This window comes from Hemiscyllium ocellatum, chromosome 25 (assembly GCF_020745735.1).
Source record: "Hemiscyllium ocellatum isolate sHemOce1 chromosome 25, sHemOce1.pat.X.cur, whole genome shotgun sequence".
NCBI classification, from domain to species: Eukaryota; Metazoa; Chordata; class Chondrichthyes; order Orectolobiformes; family Hemiscylliidae; genus Hemiscyllium; species Hemiscyllium ocellatum.
The window spans coordinates 45,388,844-45,416,335 of record NC_083425.1 but is presented as its reverse complement, the minus strand read 5'-3'; the positions used below and the strand labels follow the sequence as shown (position 1 = coordinate 45,416,335).

The 27,492-nt window shown below is 40.4% G+C and overlaps 1 protein-coding gene across 1 annotated transcript in view; it reads right to left on the bottom strand.

Annotated features, from left to right (window-relative positions):
- Nucleotides 1–27,492, bottom strand: part of LOC132827990 (myosin-2-like) — a 38,974-nt gene that overhangs the window by 1,723 nt on the left and 9,759 nt on the right. Inside the window, exons 11-36 of the mRNA XM_060844843.1 lie at nucleotides 26,864–26,982; nucleotides 26,637–26,786; nucleotides 26,372–26,542; nucleotides 25,219–25,525; nucleotides 24,988–24,996; nucleotides 23,597–23,664; nucleotides 20,384–20,471; nucleotides 20,176–20,293; nucleotides 19,778–19,901; nucleotides 19,544–19,680; nucleotides 19,198–19,453; nucleotides 18,868–19,110; nucleotides 15,353–15,529; nucleotides 15,106–15,251; nucleotides 14,672–14,762; nucleotides 13,521–13,910; nucleotides 11,788–11,914; nucleotides 11,485–11,603; nucleotides 5,772–5,968; nucleotides 4,698–4,881; nucleotides 4,427–4,592; nucleotides 4,213–4,337; nucleotides 3,737–4,045; nucleotides 3,447–3,650; nucleotides 3,229–3,354; nucleotides 2,191–2,361 (exon numbers count right to left, since the gene is read on the bottom strand). Of these exons, the coding sequence (XP_060700826.1) occupies nucleotides 2,191–2,361; nucleotides 3,229–3,354; nucleotides 3,447–3,650; nucleotides 3,737–4,045; nucleotides 4,213–4,337; nucleotides 4,427–4,592; nucleotides 4,698–4,881; nucleotides 5,772–5,968; nucleotides 11,485–11,603; nucleotides 11,788–11,914; nucleotides 13,521–13,910; nucleotides 14,672–14,762; nucleotides 15,106–15,251; nucleotides 15,353–15,529; nucleotides 18,868–19,110; nucleotides 19,198–19,453; nucleotides 19,544–19,680; nucleotides 19,778–19,901; nucleotides 20,176–20,293; nucleotides 20,384–20,471; nucleotides 23,597–23,664; nucleotides 24,988–24,996; nucleotides 25,219–25,525; nucleotides 26,372–26,542; nucleotides 26,637–26,786; nucleotides 26,864–26,982 (4,322 nt within the window). The remainder of the gene's footprint in view (nucleotides 1–2,190; nucleotides 2,362–3,228; nucleotides 3,355–3,446; nucleotides 3,651–3,736; nucleotides 4,046–4,212; nucleotides 4,338–4,426; nucleotides 4,593–4,697; nucleotides 4,882–5,771; nucleotides 5,969–11,484; nucleotides 11,604–11,787; nucleotides 11,915–13,520; nucleotides 13,911–14,671; nucleotides 14,763–15,105; nucleotides 15,252–15,352; nucleotides 15,530–18,867; nucleotides 19,111–19,197; nucleotides 19,454–19,543; nucleotides 19,681–19,777; nucleotides 19,902–20,175; nucleotides 20,294–20,383; nucleotides 20,472–23,596; nucleotides 23,665–24,987; nucleotides 24,997–25,218; nucleotides 25,526–26,371; nucleotides 26,543–26,636; nucleotides 26,787–26,863; nucleotides 26,983–27,492) is intronic.

Below are 27,492 nucleotides of genomic sequence, written 5' to 3'. Positions count from 1 at the left end.
TATAGTCCCATTTGCTTATATTCCTGTAAACCCTTCTTATTAATATATCCATCCAGATGCCTTTTTAAGTGTTGTAATTGTACCAGCCTCCACCATTTCCTCTAGCAGCTCATTCATACATAAGGTTGTCCCTTAGGTCCCTTTAAATCTTTTTCTCTCATCTTAAACTTATGCCCTTTAGCATTGGACTCCCCACCCTGGGACAAAGACCTTGGCTATTTGCCCCATCCATACCCCTCATGATTTTATAAACTTTTATCAGATCACCCCCTTAGCCTTCAATGATTCGGGGAAAATAGCTGCAGCTTATTCAGCCTCTCCCTATAACTCATACTCTCCAATCCCAGCAACACCTAAACCTGCTGTGAATCCTTTCAAATTTAACAACGTCTTTCCTATGGCAGGGAGACCAGAATTAAGTGTAGTACTCCAAAATTGGCCTCACCAATGTTCTGTACAGCCACAACATGACATTCCAGCTCCTATATTTTGGAGCCATAGAGATGTAAACAATATCACAGTTTGAAAATTGCTTGGCAATACACAATTTTGGATTTCCTACTGCAGTTACTGTCCTAAGGTCAGTACCTGATAATATACATGCCTGTTCCAAAGTTTAAACCTTGCCTCATTTTGTCCGGGGTGCATTGACAAAGGACTTGGATGCTTATGTATGGCTCTTTAATTTTCACCTACATTTTAATGTTAGAGGGTTTCTCAAATAATAATATCACAGAGGGTAATAATTACATTTACAAACTTCATAAGGTGCCTTTAAACCACCTGAGTATTTTTAATTCTGATTTGTCCATGGGCGTGGACAATCTTAAACCTTGCCTAAGAACCAAGGAATGGGTCACAAATGAATTAATAACAGAGTTTTTAATTACACCATGCATTTACAATTTTAAGGGCAAAAATGTTGGAGCTGAAGAGCACAGGGATACACCTAACAAATGTAGCAAGAATTGCTTGTGACCCCCAATTTTCATAATTAATCTACTTATTGAAGATGAAAATATCTTTATTTGCAATTTCAAATTATAATATTCAATGAAATAATAGAAAGATAGAATCCACCTCATAAACAATGGCATCAATTGTTGTGTTGAAATTCTTACTTTCCTCCCCTAACAGTGCATAACACACAGACTTTAATGGTTCAAGAATACAGCTCATCACCACTTTCTCAACAGCGCTAAGAAATGGACAATAGATGATGATCTGCCAGCGATTCCCAAATCCCATGAATGAATTTCTTTTCAAAAGTGTCTGATTCTGCACCATGCTGGACTTTTTATGTCATTCAATGTAACTAAATAGACAGACTACGTTTTCCTATTTGCCATGTTAAAGAAGAGTCATTGATATGAGGTCATTACAAACTAATACCACTGTATTAAGGATGCTATTTTCTTTAACACTTTATAGAGAGGACAAATACCCAAAGCTGAAGCTCGTCTACCCATAAGAATGAAGTGGATGTTCATCGGCAGTAAGATTCAGCAATCATATCTGATTTCTGAGTCCATTAAAGCCAAATGCTAAGGATCTCATTCCATAGGCCAATTCCTACTGTACTCACACCAACTGCAACTTAATTCAAGTTTTCTTTTAAGCATATCCAGAAGTGAATATTCGATCACCTGGTATTAGATTAGATTAGATTACTTACAGTGTGGAAACAGGCCCTTCGGCCCAACAAGTCCACATCGACCCGCCGAAGCGCAACCCACCCATACCCCTACATTTACCCCTTACCTAACACTACGGGCAATTTAGCATGGCCAATTCACCTGACCTGCACATCTTTGGATTGTGGGAGGAAACCGGAGCACCCGGAGGAAACCCACGCAGACACGGGGAGAACGTGCAAACTCCACACAGTCAGTCGCCTGAGGCGGGAACTGAACCCGGGTCTCTGGCGCTGTGAGGCAGCAGTGCTAACCACTGTGCCACCATGCCGCCCACTGCCACCGTAACTTTCTAAATTTTATTTCCATACATTTTTACGGTTATAAGAACACTTTCAGTATCAAAAATTAACAAACTTTGGACATTTTATAAAATTCTACAAGATGTTTAACCATAAATATTTATTTTAGGAAGTCAACAATTATTTGTGCTACGTGTTTGCGACAAATGTTCTCTGAGAAATCCTCAACTTAGAGTACTGTTTGCACAGCTTACCCTAGTCTCTAGTTTTTGCATCTGCTTTTTTCCACCTTTTAATGCTAACTGCTCAGCCTCTTCCAGACGGAATTGCAGATCCTTGACGGTTTGATCAAGGTTCTTTTTCATTCTCTCTAGGTGGGCACTTGTATCTTGTTCCTTCTTCAACTCCTCAGCCATCATTGCAGCCTGATTTAAACAATGAAAATGAAGTGAAACTTTTGTAATGATGTAAAAATGCTATTAAATGGGACAGAAGATGTCTACTTGATTAGCACAACTTCCAAAACGTTTTCCGTGATTCCAACACCGCTGCTGAAAGATACACTGCAGAAATTCACCAAGGCTCCTTTGGGAGCACCTTCCAAACCCACAACCACAACCACCCAAAAGGATAATAGCATCAAATATATGGGAACACCAGCATCTGCACATTCCCCTGTAAGTCACTGCCATCCTAAGTTGGAAATGTATTGTTGTTCCTTCAGTGAAAATCCTGTAATTCCCTCCCTAACAACACTGTGGATTTTTCAACACCAAATGGATTGCAGCAGTTTGAGAAGGCAGCTCATCACTACCTTCCCAAGGACAAGTGGAGATGGGCAACAAATCCATGTCCCTTTTATTAAAAAAAACAAGAGTAGGCCATTCCTATCCTACCATTTTAGATCAAATTCATATATATGGCTAGTTCCATAACCCACATACACTCACCTAACAAAAAAAACTATCAATCTCAACATCGACTGTTTCCCAGCCTCAACAACCTTTTAAGGTATAGAACTCCAGACTTCCATTACCCTTAGTGTGAATTCCTGAAATCAGTAATTCCTGATACCATTCCTAAACAGCCAGTTCTAATTTTCTCTTTATACTGCCTTGAACTGCCTCCAATGCCAACATATCTTTGGTTTAGATAAGGGGGCTAAAACTGTTCACAATATTCCAACTGTGGCCTGACTATTACCTTGTATAGTTGCAGCGAAATTTCCCTGCTTTTATATTCCATTTCATGCATTAAAAGTTATTTTAGTTATTACAATTTGGTAATCTTACATCAGTGATAGCCTTCTTGGCCTTCTCTTCAGCATTTCTTGATTCTTGAATAGCATCTTCCATCTCAGATTGAAGCTGAGAAATATCAGTCTCAAGCTTCTTTTTGGTGTTGATAAGACTAATGTTCTAAAAGGTGTAAGAAAGATGACATTTGGTATTATTAATCAAATACGATGTTTCAACATAGGCATTAAAGAATGACTTGTGTTTTGAGCTACCTGAGTATGAAGCAGCTGAACCCGTTCACTGATATCAAAGATTTCCTGTTCAGCAATTTTGCGAGCTCTGTCTGACTGCTCTAGAGCTAATGTAACCTCTCCAAGTTCGGCTTGTAGGAGGTTGCTTTTCCGTTCTGCTGAGCTTAGCTGCTCCTTCAGGTCGCCTTGAATCCTCAAAGCTTCATCCAGATGCAGTTGTGTTTCCTGAATCGTAAAGTATTCAATTGTACGAGGAAATGCAGTTGGAAACTTAACAATGCAAATGCAAAACGTCGACCGACTTCACATACCTTGAGCACACCTTGTATGTTCCGAAGATGTTTCTGAGCTTCTGCAGCCTGCCGGTTTGCGTGACCCAGCTGAATCTCCATTTCATTCAAGTCTCCTTCCATTTTCTTTTTGAGTCTCAAGGCATCATTCCTGCTTCTTATTTCAGCATCTAGGGTATTCTGCAGTGCCTCGACAGTTCTTTGGTGATTTCTCTTTAGTTGTTCAATTTCTTCATCTTTCTCAGCAATCTTTCTATCAACCTCTGACTTGATTTGAGTCAATTCAAGCTGAATTCGAAGCAACCGCTCCTCTGAATGTTCAAGTGATACCTTTTTGATAGGTGGTTAATATACAAGGAATATTGATCAAAATGGATGCAGCATCAACTTAATGATTAGGTTATTAAATTATAATAATTAGGTATTCTTTTGGATCTGTAACTGTCTTTTACCACCAGATAAATTACAATATTAGATGTATTAAATATAGCGTTTACCTCTGCTTCCTCTAATGCACTTTGAAGTTCGGTCTTTTCATGTTCAGCGATCTTTTTTGCTTTATCCAGCTCATGAATTGTCTTCCCACATTCACCAACTTGTTCAGTGAGGTCAGAAATCTCCTCTGTACAAAATGTTTTAGACATCAGAATGGGTCAGCAGCCCTAAAACCCCATTTGAAATATCCCTGACTTGAACTGTTTGGAGACTTACGTTGCAGGTTCTTATTCTCTCTCTTCAGAGTTTCAAGATGATCCAAAGATTCCTCATAAGCATTCTTCATCTTGAACAACTCAGTGCTGAGAGACCGAGACTCTTTCTGCACTGCCTCCAGCTCAGCCTGGCATTCCTCATACTTTTGTTTCCATTCTGCCAAGATCTATAATGAAAAGAACAAACAGATTTTTATTTCTTTGGTCACTGCTCCAACTATATTTCATGTACGGTTTGGCACAGTGCAAGGTCTGTTTAAACTACTCTGCACCTTGTCAAAGTTTCTCTGTTTTTTGTCAAGAGCAGCAGCAGCAGCATTAGCTCTCTCCACATCGATCATTAGATCTTCCACCTCTCCTTGCAAACGCAGTTTTGTCTTTTCCAGTGAAGCGCATTTGGCATTGGCTGCCTCAACTTGCTCCTCTGCGTCCTGCAGTCGTTGGGCTAGTTTCTTCCTAAAATAAAGAAAAAGTGAATTATCCTCCTCCTCAAAAGTAAAATAATAGATCCAAGAACATTTAACATAAGAACTAGGAGCAAGAGTAAGCAAGTCAAAATCTCAAGCCTGCTCTACCATCAATACAATTACAGCTGATCTCATTTCAGCCTCAACTCCACTTTCCTGCTCACTCCCCACAACCCTTTAACCTGTTACTAATTAAAAATCTGTCTACCTCGTTCTTATGTTTACTCAGTGTCCCAGTATCCACTGTACTCTGGAGTAGTGAATTCCTCAGATTCATGACCCTTCCAGAGAAGTAATCGCTCCTCTGTTTGAAATCTGCCACCCCATAGCCTAAAACTGACCTCTCGCTCTGGATTGTCCCACAGGGAGAAATATCTTCTTTTTGTCAATAATTTGTAGCTCCCTTTTATCATCCTGTCGACCTCAATTAGTCCTCTTCACGTCCTTCTAAACTCTAGCAAGTCCAGGTCTAAACTGCTCAATCATTCTTCATATGTCATGTCTTTCACCTCTGGAATTAATCTAGTGAATCTTCTCTGAACTGCTTCCTTAATGTATGCTCAAATGATGAAAATGTATACATACATCATAGAATCCCTACAGTGTGGAAGCAGGCCATTTGGCCCATCTCGCCCATCAAATTCCCCCCTAGTCTATCCCTATAAACCTGCATTTCCCATGACTAATCCACCTAGCCTGCACAAGTTAGCATGGCCAATCCACCTAACTTTGGACTATGGGAGGAAACCCACACAGTTATGGGGAGAATGTGAAAACTCCCAGAGTCACCTGAAGTTTGGATCAAACCCGGGTCTCTAGCACTGTGAGACAACAATACTAACCACTGAGCCACCATATTGATAAAGCAGATGTACGCACTTGGCCTCTTCCAGTTCCTCTGTGCGCTGGATTGCATCAGTTTCGTATTTTGTTCTCCACTGAGCAACTTCACTATTGGCCTTGGACATGCCGCGCTGGAGCTCGGCCTTTGCCTCCTGTTCCTCTTCATATTGTTCACGGAGCAAATCACAGTCATGGCGGGAAGATTGTAGGGCATGTGCCAAGGCGTTCTTAGCCTTTTCATATATAACACAAGAAGAAAGAAAAATCAGGAATGTCACCAAATCTTCTACTTAAGAGATCAAATAAAAGAGTGTTAATATGGCAGAGCTTTTACAAGCCAAAGCAAACTTGAAGTGATTGCAATATCTTTTTGACACGTTATCTCACACATGAACAGTGCTTGCTTTGTTAAAAATTGACAGCTGTATATTGCCTCAATTGGCACTCTCTGTCAAATTAACTGTACACCCAAGTTATTAGAAAATTGGAATGTGTATGTGCCTCTTTAAAACACAATTGTCCTCTTTTGATCTTGTAAACTGTAAAGTAAAATGATTTGAAAAAGCAACTGCCACATAAGGTCAAAAAACAGGTTCAGAGATCAGTATTCAGGATACTGAGTGTCCATCAACTCTGATGGAGGCTTCGCAAACCTTTGGCTAATTATTTATTTAAGTGATTGCAGATTCCCTACTCAAGCTAAAATCTTGAGAATTTCACCTGAGTTACAGATAGCCTGCACTTTGTTAAAAACCTACCTCTTAAGGCTTCAAGTTATTTGACAACTGATTCTAACCTGGGAAAGACAGAGGAATGGTACAACATGGGACAGACAGCTGGCAAGATCTACAGATCATGCACTGGAGGCTTTAGTCATGTAAGTGGTGAAAAGGAGAAATGTCAAATATCCAAAAGGGCTAGGAAGGCTAGCAAATTTTGTGAAGACAGTGATATCAAATAGGTGTGGTAATCAATTACAGGAGTTTTAGCTCCAGGGCCTGGATGCAGTGCTACATGAAGTTCAATGGCCTTACATGAATGGTTCAAATGCCGTATCCCACCTCTGCAACACTGTTCTCATGCAGTACTCAACAGACCAAATTTCCATCACTTGTTTGCCAATAATTTCTATCAATCATGACTGATACCTCATATTTATAGTTTCAGCTCACCCTCAAATATTTAACTGAATTCAAAGCAACATTTCTTCTGATTGTTCAAGTGATGCCTTAATGATAGGTGGTTAATAAACAAAGAATATTGATCAAAGTGGATCCAACAGCAATTTAATAATTGGATTAGTTAAGTAATTTTTTGCTCACATACTTAGCACTGGCCAATTCACCTGGCCTGCACATCAGAACACCCGGAGGAAACCCGCACAGACACGGGGAGAATGTGCAAACTCCACACAGACAGTTCCCTGAGGCAGAAATCAAACCCAGGTCCCTGGTGTTGTGAGGCAGCAGTGCTAACCACTGAGCCACCGTGCTGCCCACTTGTGTATGAGTCATACCTGTGCACCTTCTTCCTTTTCGAAACACATGAACTGCAAACCTGCCCAAGCAGTGGTGGAAAATCAAAAAACGTAAGAAATGTGTATCAGGCAGAACTTTTTATTTTATCCTTTTGCCTTATGTTTTGGCATCCAAAAGCATTATTACAAACAACTGATTGGGCAGAATTTTAACCACCAAAGAGAAGGGTGATTCAGGCACAGTGGGCATCAAATTCCCCCCTAATGTTGACATCAACTCATGATCCCCTCAAGTCATACTTCCAATCTTAACAGCAGCTTTGCAGGCAAACAGGGAGCAGCCATGAAGCAATCAAGTAAATGCAATATTCAAAGAGGCAATTTATTTCAGTACTTAGTCCAGCATTCTGGCTTTAAGAACTATATGCTGGTTTCCCAAGCTGTGGTTGAGTTTCTTCAGTGAAATCAACAGGCTGGAAGGTCTTCGAGCAGTGAAACTGACCAGCTGTAAAATAGGATAAAGCCTCCTGTTCATCGCATCTCTTTTGAGAAGCAATTGACAAGTGATCCCCATCTTCCCGGAAATACATTGCTGTTCCTTCAGCACCACTGGGTCAAAACCCTGGAACTCTCTCCCTATTGGCATTGCAGGTTTACCTGCACCAAATGAACTGCAGCAGGTCAAGAAGGCAGCTCACCACCTTCTTAACGGCAACTGGGATGGGCAATAAATGCTGGTCCAGTCAGCAATGCCCACAGCATATAAATGAATAAAAACAAAGGGAAAAATATACTTTTCTTGGACTTCACATACCTCGGACTGCACTTTCCTGTTGTCATGTCTTCACAGTAGCAAATCCTATAACTTACATAGGTCTAGCTTAGACCCCTAATGAGAACACCAACAGTCATCAGGAGCAGGAACAGCACCAGTAGGAGCTGCCTTCTGCTCAGCTCCATCTTAGTCCACTAGAATGGATCTGACAGACATTGAAATTTGGCTTCAAAGAGATGTGGGACCAACACAGGGGCTACAGTGATAGGATCAACTCTCTGCACAAAGAACCAGTGTTTTAGATTGTTCCGCTTGCCACTGACATGTGGAACAGGGCCTCTACCCTAGCGCAGTGGGCACACATTACCACTGACTGTCAAGGTGTTTGTCAGTGGAGATCCCACCCTGGCCTTTGCCTCTTCCTTCAGTTCTGTGCCTCTCCCTGGAGTTTCAAGCTATCAGGGAACTATAGACCAGTGAGCCTGACGTCAGTGGTGGACAAGTTTTTGGAGGGAATCCTGAGGGACAGGGTGTACATGTATTTAGAGTCATAGAGATGTACAGCATGGAAACAGACCCTTCGGTCCAACCTGTCCATGCCGACCAGATATCCCAACCCAATCTAGTCCTACCTGCCAGCACCCAGCCCATATCCCTCCAAACCCTTCCTATCCATTTACCCATCCAAATGCCTCTTAAATGTTGCAATTGTACCAGCTTCCACCACATCCTCTGGCAGCTCATTCCATACATGTACCACCCTCTGCATGAAAAAGTTGCCCCTTAGGTCTCTTTTATATCTTTCCCCTCTCACCTTAAACCTATGCCCTCTAGTTCTGGACTCCCAGATCCCAGGAAAAAGACTTTGTCTATTTACCCTATCCATGCCCCTCATAATTTTGTAAACCTCTATAAGGTCACCCCTCAGCCTCTGATGCTCCAGGGAAAACAGCCCAGCCTGTTCAGCCTCTCCCTATAGCTCAAATCCTCCAACCCTGGCAACATCTTTGTAAATCTTTTCTGAACCCTTTCAAGTTTCGCAACATCTTTCCGATAGGAAGGAGACCAGAATTGTATGCAAGATTCCAACAGTGGCGGAACCAATGTCCTGTACAGCTGCAACATGATCTCCCAACTCCTGCACTCAATACTCTGACCAATAAAGGAAGCATAACAAATCCCTTCTTCACTATTCTATCTACCTGCGACTCCACTTTCATGGAGCTATGAACCTGCACTCCAAGGTCTCTTTGTTCAGCTACACTTCCTAGGACCTTACCATTAAATGTATAAGTCCTGCTAAGATTTGCTTTCCCAAAATGCAGCACCTCGCATTTATCTGAATTAAACTCCATCTGCCACTTCTCAGCACATTGGCCCATCTGGTCCAGATCCCGTTGTAATCTGAGGTAACCCTTTTCGCTGTCCACTACATCTCCAATTTTGGTGGCATCTGCAAACATACTGTCTATACCTCTTATGCTCACATTCAAATCATTTATGTAAATAACAAAAAGTAGAGGGCCCAGCACTGATCCTTGTGGCACTCCACTGGTCACAGGCCTCCAGTCTGAAAAACAACCCTCCACCACCACCCTCTGTCTTCTACCCTTGAGCCAGTTCTGTATCCAAATGGCGAGTTCTCCCTGTATTCCATGAGATCTAACCTTGCTAATCAGTCTCCCATGGGGAACCTTGTCGAATGCCTCACTGAAGTCCATATAGATCACATCTACTGCTCTGCCCTCATCAATCTTCTTTGTTACTTCTTCAAAAAACTCAATCAAGTTTGTGAGAAATGATTTCCCACGCTGCCTTTTTTGTAGATTTCCATTGCTTGACACTCACACAGTCATAGAGTCATAGAGATGTACAGCATGGAAACAGACTCTTCGGTCCAACCTGTCCATGCTGTTCAAATATCCCAACCCAATCTAGTCCCACCTGCCAGCACCCGGTCCCTATCTCCAAACCCTTTCCATTCATATACCCATCCAAATGCCACTTAAATTTTGCAATTGTAGCAACCTCCCCCACTTCCTCTGGCAGCTCATTCCATACACGTACCACCCTCTGAGTGAAAAAATTGCCCCTTAGGTCTCTTTTATATCTTTCCCCTCTCACCCTAAACCTATGCCCTCTAATTCTGGACTCCCAGACCCCAGGGAAAAGACTTTGACTATTTATCCTATCCATGCCACTCATAATTTTGTAAACTTCTGTAAGGTCACCCCTCAGCCTCTGACACTCCAGGGAAAACAGCCATATGGAAGGATTTTTTTCTTGGGCACTTACCATTCCATGGTAGCTTTGTGGTTAGTGCTGCCTCACAGCCCCAGGGACCTGGGTTTGATCCCAGCTTCAGGTAACTGTTTGTGTAGAGTTTGCACATTCTCCCTGTGTCTGCGTGGGTTTCACCCCACAATCCAAAGACATGCAGGTTAGGTAAATTGGCCATGGTAAATTGCCCATAGTGTTCAGGAATGTGTCAGTTAGGTGCATTAGTCAGGGGCAAATATGGGGTAATAGGATAGGGGAATGGGTCTGGGTGAGTTACTCTTTGAAGGGAGGGTGTGAACTTGTTGAGCTGAAGGGCCTGTTTCCACACTGTAGTGATTCTATGAAGTTCTACAGCATGCACCTCACCAATTTCAGTAGACATTAACACATTTAAATATTTCTTGAAACCACAAATGTTTCAACAATCAAAGCAAGAAACAGTAGGTATCAAACATCAACTAACCACAGGGACCTGGTTCGATTTCAATATCAAGTGACTGTCTATGTGGCATTTGCACATTCTCCCCGCGTCTGTGTGGATTTCCTCCAGGTACTTCGGTCTCCTCCCATAGTCCAAAGGTGTGCAGCTTAGGTGGATTGGCCATGATAAATTGTTCACAGTGTCTAGGCTAGGTGGGTTAGCTACAGGAAATGCAGGGTTCCAAGGATAGGGTAGGGGGGTGAATCTGGGTGGAATGCTTTTCAGAGGATCAATGTGGACCTAATAGGCTGACTGACCTAACTTCTATACTGTAAGAATTTAATGAATCTTCTGAATGCGATTGATGTTGGCTATTTCCTGCTGCTAAACAATTTCAATTGTGTGAGTTTCAAAGATGATGTTAGCTGAAGTTCAATATGGCAGTTGGTCCAAAATCTGCTTTACATACCAATTGGGATTATAATCTGTGTACCTCCAGTGACTGTTCATTGCAACATGAATTAACAATCATAACAAAATTACGTCTGGGTTTGTTAGCACCAGAAGTGGATACCTGCTCAGTTTACACAATCTTTGGTATCCTTTGTTTCCTAAAAAAATGAATGTACCGAATTTCTTGTAAAGGTCTTTGGCTGTGAATTTAATTAGATTGATAGCCCTATTTCTTTACAAATGTATATCTTACTCTAAGAGAAATTATAACTATAAATACTTATATATTATAACTTGCTAGAGAAATTATAGCTATATTTATATTTAAGATATACAGTATTACCTTAGTTTCTTCTTCAAGTTGCCTCTTCAGTTCTTCCACTTGATGAATAAATCCCTGCTTATTCCTGGTAAGTTGGGATATCATATTTTCCTTTTCGTCCAGTTGTCTGGACATTTCACCTTTGAGAAAATTTAAGAAAATCTACATCTTTCGATTTCAAGAGTATTTTCTGATTATTTGTCAGTCAGCATGCTGAAATATGAAGCTTTCATATGGTTAGTATTGTTTTAAAAATAGGTTCGAAAAATGAGAATATATTACTCTTTTTGTTCAATTCACACAGTTAACACTACAACAACTCACCATTTTCCGTGCTTAACCGTGATGTTTGAGCCATCATATCATTGATGGAACGTGAATATTCATTATTCTTTGCCTTCAGTTCATTTACCTGATCCTCCTGGACTCGACATGTTTTTTCAAGGTTGGCCTTTTTTTGGAAATATAAAAAAATTTTCTTTAAAGATCATTGTGTTCTAAAGTGTACTTAGAATTAACTGAGGTAATAGCACATCACTGCTACATTCACATGGTACCAAACTCTTCCTTTGCTATGGTTTTCTCTTCACTGGTCCTTTAATCATATGACTACATCCAGTGTCATTCAGAATGGATTTTGCCCGTGGTATTGCAAAATGGTCATCAAGACCTAGAGCTAGGTTTGTGATGTTTAAATGCCATGCTATTATCTAAGCAGCATTGTGAGGTCTCGTTGCTCCCAGGAATAGAGATGGATGGGTCTTGCAAAATCGGTCTGGTCAATGTGCCAGAGCATGGAGCTTTGAGCAAATGTGGTACCAGGACAGGTAAGGGCTGCCCTTGCACACACCCCTGACAAGACAGGTAGCTGATTATCTTCAATAAAAGCCCTATTGAATTGAATTGAATTGCAGTGATGCTGCTGGCCAGTTATTGTGCGGGAGGTGGACACCCTGAAGAACACCTTAGAAAACCCTTCAGAACATTGGAGAGTGGCTGGGGATCTTGTAGAAGTGTATGAGATCATGAGAAGCATGGATAGGGTAAATGCACTCAGTCTTTTACCCAGAGTTGGGGACTTGAGAACTAGAGGGCATTGGTTTAAGGTTAGAGGGGAAATAATAAAAAGGAACCTGAGGGGTAATTTTTTACAAACAGGGTGGAACACATATGGAATAAGCAGCCAGTGGAAGTGATTGAGGTGGTTAAATTAACATCATTTAAATGGCATTTGGACAAATACATGAATAGAAAAGGTTTAGAAGGATATGATCCAAGTGCAGGGAAAGGGGTTAGCATTGATGGACATTTTGGTCGGCATGGACCAGTCTGGGCCATAAGGCCTGTCTCCATGCTAGAGAACTCTATGAATAGCAGGCAGGCCTGAAAACCTTTCCTGCTGCCTGAGTGCAAAAGCAGCCAGTAGGTACCAACAAGGTGGGGGCCTGGCTCCAAGAATCATTCTTTTTTATTGCATTGAAATTGTATTCATAGTCCATTCCCTGCTCCTTAGCTGCCAACACAGCCTGCTGCTCTTCTCAAATGGAAGTCCTTGCCATAGGCCTGGTGGACTGGAGAGCCAGAAAAGCTGCCAGGGAACCTGACTGTACCAATGAATGGGGACACCTTTATGAGAATCTCCATGAGTATCCTGGGCAATGGGGAATCTGGGTGGGGTTGGGGCAACAGGACAGGGTTCAGGAGCCAGAAGCAGTCCAGGCATCCATTTTCACCCTGGAGAGAAAAACTGTTGCTCTGTGTGGAACTCACCTACTTCAATATATCTTGAAGTCCAGTCGAACATAATGAAAAAAGCTGACATTGTTCATTATGTTCCAGTAAATATCCAGTTCTGCTTCATCAGAAGCCAGAGTCAACTTTTTTTAAAAAAGCTTGAAATGACTAGCTGTCTTTGTCTATTTTATAGAATGTTGGCATACTTTGAACTGTGTGACAGTTAAATAGCAAATGGCAAGGCTTTGAAGACACGACTTTGCACGAATACATCAGATCCCATTTTCTGTAAAAGAAACCAATATTCATTCACTTGGACTTACTTTTGACCTAGACACAGATTCTACGTTGCTGGCCAGGTCATCAATCTCCATCTTCAGCTCACTCTTTTCCTTCTCCAGCTTCTGTTTCACACGTTGCAGGTTGTCGATTTGTTCCCCAAGTTCAGCCACACTATCAGCCTGTTTCTTGCGAAGAGCAGCAGCTGTGGCTTCATGCTGGAGGGTTGCTTCTTGCAGCTCGCGGCGTAGTTTCTGAAACTCTGCTTCCCGTTTCTTGTTCATTTCGATCTGTGCAGCTGATGCGCCGCCTGCCTCTTCCAGTCTGTCACTGATTTCCTCCAGTTCGCGGGCATAGTCAGAACTCTGCTTCTCAATTTTAGCACGAGCTGTACGTTCAGCTTCAATCTCCTCCTCAAGATCTTCAACATGAGCCTAGAAATGTGAACAATGCAACTAGTATTCTGAGGCTTAAGCTAAGAGGAGGCAATGGCCTTGTGGCCTTCGTGGGCGGCACGGTGGCACAGTGGTTAGCACTGCTGCCTCACAGCGCCAGAGACCCGGGTTTAATTCCCGCCTTAGGCAACTGACTGTGTGGAGTTTGCACGTTCTCCCCGTGTCTGTGTGGGTTTCCTCCGGGTGCTCCGGTTTCCTCCCACAGTCCAAAGATGTGCGGGTCAGATGAATTGGCCATGCTAAATTGCCCGTATAATTAGGTAAGGGGTAAATGTAGGGGTATGGGTGGGTTGTGCTTCTGCGGGTCGGTGTGGACTTGTTGGGCCGAAGGGCCTGTTTCCACACTGTAAGTAATCTAATCTAATCTATTATTGCTTAAATACTTAATCTGGAAACTCAGCTAATGTTCTGGGGATCTGGGTTCAAATCCTACCACAGCAGATGGTGATTTGAGTTGAATTAAGAATCTAATTATGTTAATTGTCAGGAAAAACCCATCTGGTTCACGAATATCCTTTAGGGGAAGGAAACTGTCATCCTTACCTGATCTGGTCTACATGTAACTGCAGTCTCAGAGCAAAGTGGTTGCCTCTTAACTGCCCTCTGGGCTGTGTTAACTACCCTCTGGGCAGTTAAGGATGAGCAATAAATGCTGGCCTAACCAGAAATGGCCACATCCCATGAATGAATAAAAAAATTATCCAGTGAAATGTTATCACTAATTCACACTTTCAGTTTACCTGAAGTTCTTTTATTTTCTTTTGCAACTGAATGGTTAGGTTTTGTTCATCTTCGATTTTGCTTTGAAGTTGGTTGATTTCAAATTCTTTCCTGTTCAAGAACATTCAGAATAAGAATGAAGTGAGTGGAGAAACAGGGCATCAATTTTGAAGCTACTCCACTGAAAATCTATTCTACGTTTATGAAAAGCAACGTAAACATATTAATCCTATTGCCAATTTATGTGTGCGACTTCTTGATTGAGGTAATACACACACCTTTACAGTGTTATTAAGAAGACTGGATGGATGGCTTACAAACTTCTGATTCCTAATCATTCATTTTAAACTATGTCATTGGCTGCCAAATTAACGGTCATTTGATTACTGAACACCTTTGTGAATCGTCTTTACAATCCAGCTATTCCTTGACGACTCATGCAAATGTTTCTCACTTTTTAAATCGTTCTTCCATTTGCTGTTTGTCATTTTCCAAATCCATTAGGGAATCCTGAGCAAGTTTCAGATCACTTTCCAGTTTTCTCTTGCTTCTTTCAAGGTCCAAGCGAAGCCTTTTCTCTTGCTCCAGAGACCCTTCAAGCTTTGAAAGAAAATGGGCATCAAAAAACATCACAAACAGAATATTTGATTTGTGAAAATCAAACAATGGACTGATGTTATATTTGTTTTGTGGATATTTACATCGTCAATTTGTTGCTCCAGTTTCGCCTTTGTTTTGGTCAGACTGTTGACTTTGTCTTCTTCGGCTTGGAGATCATCTAAGATCTGTTGGTGGGCCTCTTGCAAGGCTTTCTTCTCTTTTGTCAACTTAACAATTGATTCCTCATGGGCTGAAAGTTCTTCTGTTAGGTTCTTAACCTGTGCGCAAAGCAAGAAAAGAGAATACACAATAGTCTGGAGCATGTACTCTGCCGACTACAAAGAGAGTGTCACGAAGAGATCTGACAGTCTCTCTGGTGAGAATTTCATCTGTCCTTGTACAATGGAACTGCACCTGATTGTAATACAGTATATTCTTTACCAGGCATTCGGAGTTTTGGATCACAGGCATGAGCGGCAGTGATATTACCAGGCTGTCTGTGCAATAGGAGAAAGTGAGGACTGCAGATGCTGGAGATCAGAGCTGAAAATGTGTTGCTGGAAAAGTGCAGCAGGTCAGGCAGCATCCAAGGAGCAGGAGAATCGATGTTTCGGGCATGAGCCCTTCTTCAGGAAGGGCTTCTTCTGTGCAATAACAAGTTTTTTTTAAGATTCCGAGAAGGAAATAAAAGGCATTGAAATTCTTGTTTTTTTCACATAGAGCAAGTTAGGGATTAGAATCTTGTCAATGTTTCAGGTTTAAAAGAAATTCCAAAAGAAATTTAAGATTGAAAAAAATGAGTTTAAAATCACAACAACAGTTCACAATAAATAAAATTATTTCTCAGGGCAAGTTCTGTTGTTTGACAAATGTTAGTAATCATAGCATTGTTAAAATTCCAGTTAAAAGTGAGGTCTGCAGATGCTGGAGATCAGAGCTGGAAATGTGTTGCTGGTTAAAGCACAGCAGGTCAGGCAGCATCCAAGGAGCAGGAAATTCGACGTTTCGGGCCAGAGCCCTTCATCAGGATGAAGGGCTCTGGCCCAAAACGTCGAATCTCCTGTTCCTTGGATGCTGCCTGACCTGCTGTGCTTTAACCAGCAACACATTTTCAGCTAAAATTCCAGTTACCCATGAGGAGTAGCACTTCATACGGATTCTAAAAGAAAGGGGAAATTGAGATGGTTAAAATTTTCAATGATTTCTTAGTGGCTGGCTTAATGGCTGGCCACAGGACATACACCTTTCCAATTTCCACACAAGCCAGATCGTAGATTAAAAAATGCACATGCTGAAGAGCCAGCAAATGTACAGTATAGTGTAGGCATATATGTTTATACAGTGTCATTATCTTCCATTTTGGTAGCTTGATTTGAAATTGAGTCTTAACTTGCTTTATGGTGACTGATTGAACACTACGCATATCTTAGACTAACTTCTACTTCTCACAGGTCTGTACTAGAAGCTCTCATAGTAGATGTATAAATACCATAAAATGGTTTTGAAGACAAAAGTTTGTCTTTCCAACATATTTTTCTTTCTAATTGAAAATACCGCCATATATTATTTAGTTAAATTAGACACCCTATAGTATGGAAGTAGGCCCTTCAGCCCAACAAGTCCACACCGACCCTCCAAAAAGCAACCCACCCAGACCTATTCCCCCAACCTAATGCACCTAACATTAAGGGCAACTTAGCATGGCCAATTCACCTGGCCTGTAGACAATCCTTCACCTGGATTGTGAGAGGAAACTAGAGCATCCAGAGGAAATCCACAAAGACAGTCACCCAAGGTGGGAATTGAACGAGGGTCCCTGTCGCTGTGAGGCAGCAGTACTAACCACTGAGCCCCTTTCCTTTTGGTTTACATGTTTCGTAGATGTGAGCAAGTGCCACTTTGTCATCTAAATTTATCACCTGTTTTAACTTTCCTTACCTTATACTTGCTCTGCTCAGTTTTGTGCAGAACAGTAGTGAAGCTCAAGCACTGTCATGAGCTGGAAGAATTGCCTGTAGATGGCAGAAGCATCAAGCTGATGATGTTTCATTATATTGCAAGCAATCCAGGCTTAATTGCCACTTTTTAGATCCAGTGGATTATTGTCAAATACTTCCATGTCTTTGGGCCACTCCTCAAGAAAGTATTGTAGGAAATGTGCTCTGCAGTCCTAATAGTACAGGCTATTGCAGTTTACAGTCACAATATTTCAGTGTGGGTCACTTGTATTTTCCAAACCCCACAGATTTGAGATCTATAACAGCTATTGGTTTGCTGTTCATCAATACATCAATTGCATCACACTGTCACGTTTTTGCAGTCCCTGAGACCCAGGGACAGTAAAAGCATCAAAGGGAAATTAGCACTTCCCTCATCTGTAACTGACTAAGAGTTCTCTAGGCATATTCTCTTGCAGTGCTGTTGTAGTGACCCTGCTTCTAGACCAGAAAGTAAAGATTTAAGTTAAGGCTGCCCCACTGGAGTATCATATTATGTTCAACCAAAGAGGTTGACTAGAAGTAATTAGTGTGGTCTGTTCTCTCAAATCTAATAATTTATCATCAACAGCAGAGATACTCAATCAATGGTCATCCCCTGGCTTCTGTCTCAGTGGACAGGATTTTTACCTGAAGGAGCTTGAGGGTTTAGATGCGGGAGTGGCAGGCAGTGACAGAAAGTAGGGAAAACACAGGCATAATTCAGGAGCTGACACCAGCCTGCACGCGCTCAAATATTGTAATTTGAACACAACAGCATTTCATTTGACAGGTTATTCATTAAAGTAGGCTAATTCTTCAAGTTGTGCAAAATTTCAAACTCCAAATTTATATGCTGAAGAAATTTTCATTCAGAAGAAGGAGGGTCACTGGACCCAAAAAGTTGACTTTGCTTTCTACGCAAATTGCTACAAACCTGCTAAATTTCTCCAGGCCATTACCATTTTCATTTTAGATTTCCAGCATCTGCAGTTCTTTGTTTGGGGTGTTTTTTTTGTTTTATAGGTAGGGTCTGCCTGGATCAGTCAGAAGGTCTTACAATATTCCCTCAATCATTTCAGAACAATCTCTGGAAACTGCTAAATGCAGCATTATTTAACAATACTTTGATTACATACCTTGGTGGTTTTTCCTCAATTCAAACTATTTATCCATGTATCTTCTCCAGTACATTCACCTCCTTCGTATGTCATGCCGGGCAAATCAAATAGAGCTTCTTCAAATTCCTTCAAGTTTACATATTGCCTTATTTCTCGTTGTTTCACTCACTAATTAATATTTAAAAGGCAGCATTCATTTAAGAGTTTACTGACTCTCTAACACCTCTAAGGTTTCAAAATGAACAGGTTCTAAAAACTGAAATCAAGATACCAAGTGTATGTAAGCAATATTTCCAAAGAAGTAGGATTCAGAACAGGAATTAAGTACTTTCCACACTGAAATTAAGTGGGAATTAAGTACTTCCCACTTATGCACTGAAAAAAAGACTTGTGTGAACAGGGTACATAGTAAAACAATTTCAACATACAGTGCAAACACAGAGGGTTTTTTTGTATTTAAAGGATTGAGAATAAAATAAGCTAAAGCATAATATTAGAAAGGAAGATGATGATGCATACTTTGTTTTCGGTGGCATGTAAATCCTTTTCTACTTTAGCTAATGAGAGCTGCAAGTCATCAATTTCTATCTTCAGCTGTGCAGACTCATCTTCAAGCTTCCTTTTCTTGGCTGTAATCTCAGCATTTATCTCCTCTTCGTCCTCGAGCCTCTCGTTTGCCTCTTTGACCTTAGCTTCAAGTTGAATTTTGTTTTTGATCAGCTGGTCACATCTTTCTTCAGCGTCTGCTAAACTTTCAATTTCCTGAAAAGTAAGCAAAAAATGTAGTTTTAGTTCTATTTAATTTTTTAAAAAGCGATGTAGTGTTTTGTGAAGTAATAGTTTACATACCGCTTGTACTTGCATTTGTAGGTCATTCTTTTGCTGCAGAAGGCTAACCATGTTTTCTTCTAACTCTTTTCTTCTTGCTTCAGATTTGGAAAAAGCTTCATTGAGCTTCTTGATCTCCTCCTTCATGTTTTGCATGTCCTTTTCAGCTTGTGCACTCTTCAGAAGAGGCTTGATCTTGAAAAACATTTTCATCCACGGCCAGTGTTTGACATTCATGAATGAACGGATGTTATACTGGATAGTGTAGATAGCTTCCCTATGCAAAACAATGAATTCATTCATAAGGAATGTGTTTCTTTTCTGTTTAAAAAGAGTTCATTAATGAAATTAAGGCTGTCTCTTGTACCTTCTTTGGTTCATCCTCTTAAATTCTACACGCATTAAGAAGCCACGACATACAGCTTGGGTGCGGGTGATAAGTATGGCCAACCTTTCATCTCTCATCTCTTCCAAACTACCCAGGACACCAGCTTTGAAGAACACCTGCAAGTAAGAAAATAACTTTAGGAGTTAATCTTTTGAATTAGTAAACAGCTTTTTACAAAGTTTAATTATAAACTAGTGTTAATTACCACTTTACCTTCGTGTGCCCAAATGTGTATTGGCTTTGATCAATATTAATGGAGGCTAGGAGTTTCTCAGAAGCCTTCTTGCTATCAATAAAGTGACCCTCTGGTATAGCACTTGGATTGAGTACTCTGTACCTGTTCATTTCAAAATATGTATAGTCTTACTCTCATATTTATGCTATTACAATTGTAGCATGCATTACATTTACTTTTTGCCAGAAAGATCTAGAATGAAGAGCATTATACTTTGCAAATTAAGTTAGTGGTAAATTGTGAGAAACTGCTTTAGGAGTCCAGTAAATTGGGCACATCATTTTTTTAAAACATAGCATTTTTATTAAACATAGCATTTTTATTATGCATAATATTTTGTGGTGCTAATGAAATGTCCCAAATTCCAACCATTTACCTTTGTTTGAAATCTGCATAGAGTATTCTGCTTGGGTACCCCTTTCTACAGATTCTGATACCCTCGAGCACTCCGTTACACCTCAGCTGGTGTATGACCAGTGGATTGTCAATTTCACCTGTGCAGTTGAAAGAATGCTGTTATATTTTTGCAATATATTTTTCCACAAAAGTGGTAAGGCAGAATAAAACTGAATGCTAGGACATACCTGGAGTTTTTGTTTCATTTGGAAAAATGCAACGCACAAAATGGGGATGTGTGCTTCGCAAGGTAGACATCAGTTTGTTCAGATTCTCCTGTACCAAACAAAGAATGCAATATCCAACAGCAATTGACTTCTTGTCTGAGAATCACATGACTGTAAGCAATAAATTATTGTTGATGTTTTATTACCTTGCTACATTTATGCATATGATTAGATGAATGGCCAGGAGACAGAAAGCGAGCTGTTTTTAAAAATACATTGCCTTGTTTAAATTTTTTGTAAACCTGACCCTTGTAAGATTTTAAAATTTCTGCTTTGAACATGTAGAATGAATAAGTTCCTTCCAGAAATGTCCAACAATTACCAGGGAAAAATCAACTCTTTACCTCCTGAAATGTGACATTTCCTGCATTGTATGAACATTACAGTTAGTGTCATAGAGAAGTTCAGCATGGGAACAGACCCTTCAGTCCAACGTGTCCATGCCGACCAGATATCCTAACCTAATCTAGTCCCATTTGTCAGCACTTGGTCTATATCCCTCTAAATCCCTCCTATTCATGTACCCACCTAGATTCCTTTTAAATGCATAAGTGTACCAGCCTCCACCACTTCCTCTGGCAGCTCATTCCATACACTCACCCTCTGCATGAAAAAGTTGCCCCTTAGGTCCCTTTTATATCTTTTTCCTCTCACCCTAAACCTATGCCCTCTAGTTCTGGACTCCCCCACCCCAAAAAAAAACCTTGTCTATTTATCCTATCCATGCCCCTCATGATTTTATAAACCTGTAAAGATAACTCCTCAGCCTCCAATACTCCAACAGCCCCAGTCTAATCCCAACACTACCAGTATTTTGTCCCAAATTAAACCATTCAAACTATCCTTTCCAACCACAAGCATAAATAAGTAATTACATTGCTAGTTAATTTTCCACAGTTCATATGGATGGGATAAAGAGACAAGGTCTTTTCCCTGGATTGAGGGAGTCCAGAACTAGAGTTTAAGGTGAGAAGAGAAAGATATAAAAGAGACCTAAGGGGTATGTGTATTCAATGAGCTGCCAGAGGAAGTGATGGAGGCTGGTACAATTGCAACATTTAAAAGGCATCTGGATGGGTATATGAATAGGAAGAGTTTAGAGGGATATTGGCCAAGTGCTGGCAAGTGGGTGAGATTGGGTTGGGATATCTGATCGGCATGGATGAGTTGGACCAAAGGGTCTGTTTCCGTGCTGTACATCTCTATGACTCTTTGTGGTATAGATTGAAATTCTTCATCTAGTTTGACCAAGAATGTTTATGGTAAAGCAAAATTTTATGGACTTTTAATTACTGCTTTGTTATGTACCAACCTCTATAAAATCAAACAGCTCATGTTATGGACTGACTACCTCATTAAGCTTAAAAGCTTAAGAGCTGGTTTTGCACATGCAAAATAAATTGCTATCAACTATTATCATTTTTCTAATAAGATGAATGTTATAGAACCGAGAAAATTAGGCAGTGTAGGTAGGTATTCAATATCTTAAACAAAAGTTTGTAAATCTATTGGTTTCATTGATGCTTGAACACAAATTGACAAAACAAGTTAACGTTACTTCCATAGGCTTGAAATCACAGCAGGTTGGATCGTCTAGAACAAGGCTAGATACCACAGGAGCGTCACCAAATTAAATCCTGGTAAAACTAACTTTTTTCCGCATTTGCAAGGATTGGTAGAGAATAACAGAAAACAATTGTAACTCCTTTGTGTAACAGTGGAGAATGCTCCTGAAGAGTTCGACCAAAAACATGAAAGATTTAGAACTTGATGCAAATGCTCAGCAGCTTTGGCAAAAGCCAGATCCTTATCCTCTTGTGGGTCCTTTCTGGGTTAGTATGTTCATTTGGCAGATGCGTGGGAATGGGCCGTACGTATGTGCAGGTAAGAAATGAAGGAAGAAGCCCCGCTGCCAGTTTCTACTGATGTGCATAACTCTGCAGCGTCTGGGAAAGAATCCGCCTTCCCTTACCGTGTACTGTATCCTTTTTTTCGAGATCGGAGAGTGTTTGATGGGGATGCTATACAGCAAGCTTTACTCTGTATCTAACCCCGTACTATCCCTGTCCCGGAAGTGTTTGATGGGGAAACAGTGCAGTGGGAGCTTCACTCTGTATCTAACCCCATCTGAAGGATGGAATGGCCACTTCTATCATGTGGTACATGGTGCAGAGGTGCTTCCAGAAGAATAAATCCTGAACCAAACAAAGTACTGGGAAAACTACTTTTTTACACACACACAAACACACACAGTAGACAACCTGCTGTACCGTCTGTGTTCAGAAAACTTCTTCCTGCCTGGGTCAACACAATGACTTTCAGGATCAGCCAAAAGCTGTTTCAACCCAAAGGCCTAGTAGACAAGACATCTACCTCATTCAGTTCTGAAGCTCGTAACTTGCTGTAACTGACTCCACAATTATCTATGACAAGAATACAATTTTTTTGAAGAGGAAACATCAGATCTACCTCATTAAGTGAATATCTCAACCTCAAGCCTCAGTTACATATCTGAACCAGCTTTAGTTTCACAGTTTTGATTTTTATTTGTCAGTCTAGTTGGAACACCTAAAGAATAGGCAGCACCAGAGTGGTGATCCCAATATAACTCAAAATTCTGATTCTTGACAATAAGCTTGTGCTTTTGCTATGTAGTGAACCAGCTGCAAGTTTACAATTACCACACCATCACCAACAATTTAACTGCACCTGAACTCCTGAGAGGCACTTGTACACAACCCATTGAAAGAATATCAACATGGGCACTGACTTACTGATCTCTCTAATGCATGTGAAAATACTCTGATACCTTGAATTTTTGTGGCTTCTCTCCTTTCATTACTTTCTGTTTCTTGGAGGTATATGTGCATGAATATGTATCACAAGGAGCCATCACCTGATTTTTGAGCGCAATAATAAATCCTAAGTCATTTTTACCCTAAAGAATTTGCTAATTTTAAATTGGACTTCACAAAAGACAGTTTGGGTAGACATACTGTTGCATATTCTTAAAAAGGTATATAAAAAGTAAGAAATAAAAATTAAAAACCAGCTCTAATTTGGACAGGAGAGGACAACAGGAAGGTTTATTCCCCTCTCTCTCATTTCCATGATATTAACAAGACTGAAGTTAATAGTACAATTTAAAAAAAGCTTTTACAAGAAGCAACTTACCCTAAAAAGTGCAGACACTGTTTGGAACGACGAACCCTTCCTCTTGGATCCTTTCTTTCCTGTACCCTCTGCAAAGCATAGATACTATCTTCATCAAGTCTTAGTAGGCAGTTTTACAATAAGTTACACTAACTAAATCATACAGATTTTAGATTTTCTAACTTTGAAAAATTCTGTTAAATAAATCAATTAATTTTTAAACCACATTTATTGCCAATTTCCAGTAATTCTCAGAAGATAGACAGATGGGCACTTTCTTGAGTTGCTGTAAAACTCACTCTGTTTGTATTCCATTTGGCATAACAGGCTCAATATTCTGAATGCCCTCTTCTATGCTGTATGATTCTATGATTCTATTTTTCATAATAAGACTGATGGAACACTGCCAAATATGGATATTAGTGAGCCCTCATTAATTTTAGTAATATTGTCATGCAAGCCACAAATTACCAGGTCTCTAAACTATAAGGTGGTGAGGGAGGATGGGTAGGGGAGTCATGGTGGTGTTAAAATCACAACTTCCTGGTTACCCACTCTGACCATGATTACTGAACTGCTATGAGCACTGCGTCTGTGTGGGTTTCCTCTGGGTGCTCCAGTTTTCCCCAGCAGTTCAAAGGTGTGCAGGTTAGATGGATTGGCCATGTTAAATTGCCCGTAATGTCCGGGGAAATGGAGTTTAGGTGGATTAACCATGGGAAATGCAGGGTTACAGGGACAGGGTAGAGGGTAAGTCTGGGTGGGATGCTCTTCAGAGAGTTGGTATGGACTTGCTGGGCCAAATGGCCTGTTTTCATACTAGGAATTCTATGAATATGAAGAACACAAAAATGTTAGAAATAGGAGCAGGAGTAGACCATCTGGCCCATTGAGCCTGCTCCACCATTCAATAAGATCATGGCTGATCTTTTTGTGGACTCAGTCCCACTTTCCCGCCCACTCACCATAGTTCTTTATTCTTTTACTGTTCCAAAATGTCTCTTCGCCTTATAAACGTTCTACGAAGTAGCCTCAACAGCTTCACTGGGCAGGGAATTCTATAGATTCACAACCCCTTAGGTGAAGAAGCTCTTCCTCAACTCAGTCCTAAATCTGCTCCCCTTTATTTTGAGGCTAGCCCGCTAGTTCTAGTTTTACCTGCCAGTGGAAACAACCTCCCTGCTTCTATCTTATTGATTCCCTTCATAATTTTATATGTTTCTATAATATCCTCTTTCATTCTTCTAAGTTCCAAAGAGTATAGTCCCAGTCTGCTCAATCTCTTCTCATAAGCCATCTCTCTACTCTGGAATCAATCTAGTGAAACTCCTCTGTACCCCCTCCAGTGCCAGTACATCACCGTCAATGATGTTATGATTGATACCTGGACTTATAAGTAATATTAGAAATACTTTCAAATTCTTTGGTGGAATGCAGCTTTTCATGTCACTTTATAATTTAAATATTGTTATGTACTTTAAAAAGCAACATTGATGGTCAAAATGATCAATATCACATTTGTTGAAACATTGTAAACCTTTTGAAAAATTGTATTGGTTGGTATTTGTGCCCTGTAAGACATAATACTTTAAAATAGTAAAAATAATGTTAAATTGTATAAATAATGCAAAATATAATATTACCTGCAGCTAATCCATAAGAAGTATACAGGTGTACTAGAACCTTCAATGAAGATTTCTGGTACAATCCAATTACAGTTTCATTCAGAGGGTCCTTATTCTTGTCCAGCCATGCATTAATATTGTAGTCAACAATGCCAGCATAATGGATCAAGGAGAAGTGAGCTTCAGTCTTTCCTTTAATATGCCTAGGTTTCTGGAAATTTACTGATTTTCCCAAATGCTGATCATACAATTTGTTCTTGAAGGTCATATCTGTGGCTTTGGGGAACATGCATTCCTCCTCAAGGATTGAGAAGATGCCCAAGGGCTTTGAATGTACAGGAATAAAACAAAATACATTAATTAATTACATGGAATAGACAAGGAGAGAGATAGACAGTGCTTTCAGCTTATAGTCAATATTCATGAGCTTCAGACAAGGCTATGGGCCTTTTGGAACTTATTGAGGCATTCAAAAGAACTTTGAATGACTGCTTGGATAGTAATTTTGTTCAGGCATATGAGGAAAAGGCTGGGGGTTGGCAATAGGCAATAGAACTGGTACAGACATGATGGGCCAAATGGCATCATTCGAGATTATCTCCATCCATATAGAATGAGAGAGAGATGCAGTGCAGCAGTAATGTTACATGAATTACTAATCCAGAGACCTAGGCTAATGTTCTGGCTACATGGGTTCAAATCCCACCATAGCTGCAACTGGAATTTAAATTCAAATAATGAATTTGAAACTTTAAGATAATCTCAGCAATTAAGCTGTTGTCATCATTATAAACCCCATTGGTTCAGTAATGTCCTTTAGGGAAAGAAATCTGTCATCATTAGCTGGTTCCAGAACTCCCAAACCACAGCAATGCAATTGGCTCTTAACTGCTCCCTGAAATGGCCAAACAAGCCATTCAGTTCAAGGGCAATTAAGGATGTGGAATAAATGCTGGTCTCACCAGCAATGTTCACATCACATGAGAGGATGAAGAAAGATTGTTGTACAGGCAGTAATCAGAGTAAAACTCTGCATGAAAGCAAATATGAAAGAATGATCACTTGGTGAATGATCAGTTGTCACCCATGAATCCAAGACAATAAGGAGAGGTGCATTTGACCTAGATAAAGGTGCTTGGTGATAAAATAAAACTGCAAGATTTCTCCTCACTTTTTCAATGAGCTCAATGCAAGCCGCCAGATCCATGCCAAAATCAATGAATTTCCATTCAATTCCTTCCTTCGTATATTCCTCTTGTTCTAAAACAAACATGTGGTGATTGAAGAACTGTTGCAGTCTTTCATTCGTGAAGTTGATACAAAGCTGTTCCAGGCTGTTGAACTGTGGAATAGCACAACATGGCAGGATGAGGATGACTGTTTTCATATCGTTCTAACAAATGTTGCTGTAGTCAGATTGTTATTAAGAACCTCACCTCAAAAATTTCAAAGCCCGCGATATCTAAAACACCAATGAAATGTTGTCTGGCTAGCTTTGTATCTAATTGGTGATTAATTCGTTGCACCATCCATAGGAATAACCTCTCATATACTGACTTTGTCAGAGCACCCACTGCAGAGTATACCTGGAAAATATGAAAATTAATGTTTCATTTTCTATCACTTTTAATCCTGAGTACACTCTCTTGGCCCAGCACATTACCTGTTGTACAGTCTGGCCTTTGGTAACAAACTCATTGCCAACCTTCACTCTTGGCATGCATAATGCTTTGAGCAAATCTGCTGAGTTTAGGCCCAGGAGGTAAGCAACTTTGTCAGCAACTGCAAAACGAACCAAAAAAATTGGCTGTTAAAGGCAAGCTTCTGGTTGTTCCGGAATTGTAATCCATAAGACCACAAGACATAGGAGTGGAAGTAAGGCCATTCGGCCCATCGAGTCCACTCCGCCATTCAATCATGGCTGATGGGCATTTCAACTCCACTTACCCGCATTCTCCCACAGCCCTTAATTCCTTGTGACATCAAGAATTTATCAATCAATTTATTAATCATATGTGACTAAAAAATTTACTACTACTTTTGTTGTACATTTAAATGTGTCTATGACAGCCATGATTCCACTGGGGTCAACCTTAGCCCTCACCTCTTGAATGATAAGAATATGGTTCTGCTCCACTCCAGAGACCGCAGCACAATTCTGGATTGACACTCAGTGCAGTACTGAGGGAGTGTTGCACTGTCAAAGATGTTATTTTAATAACACATTAAAGAGGCACTGCTAGTCCACTCAAGTAGATATTAAAAATTCAACCCCACCTTTTGAAGGAAAGT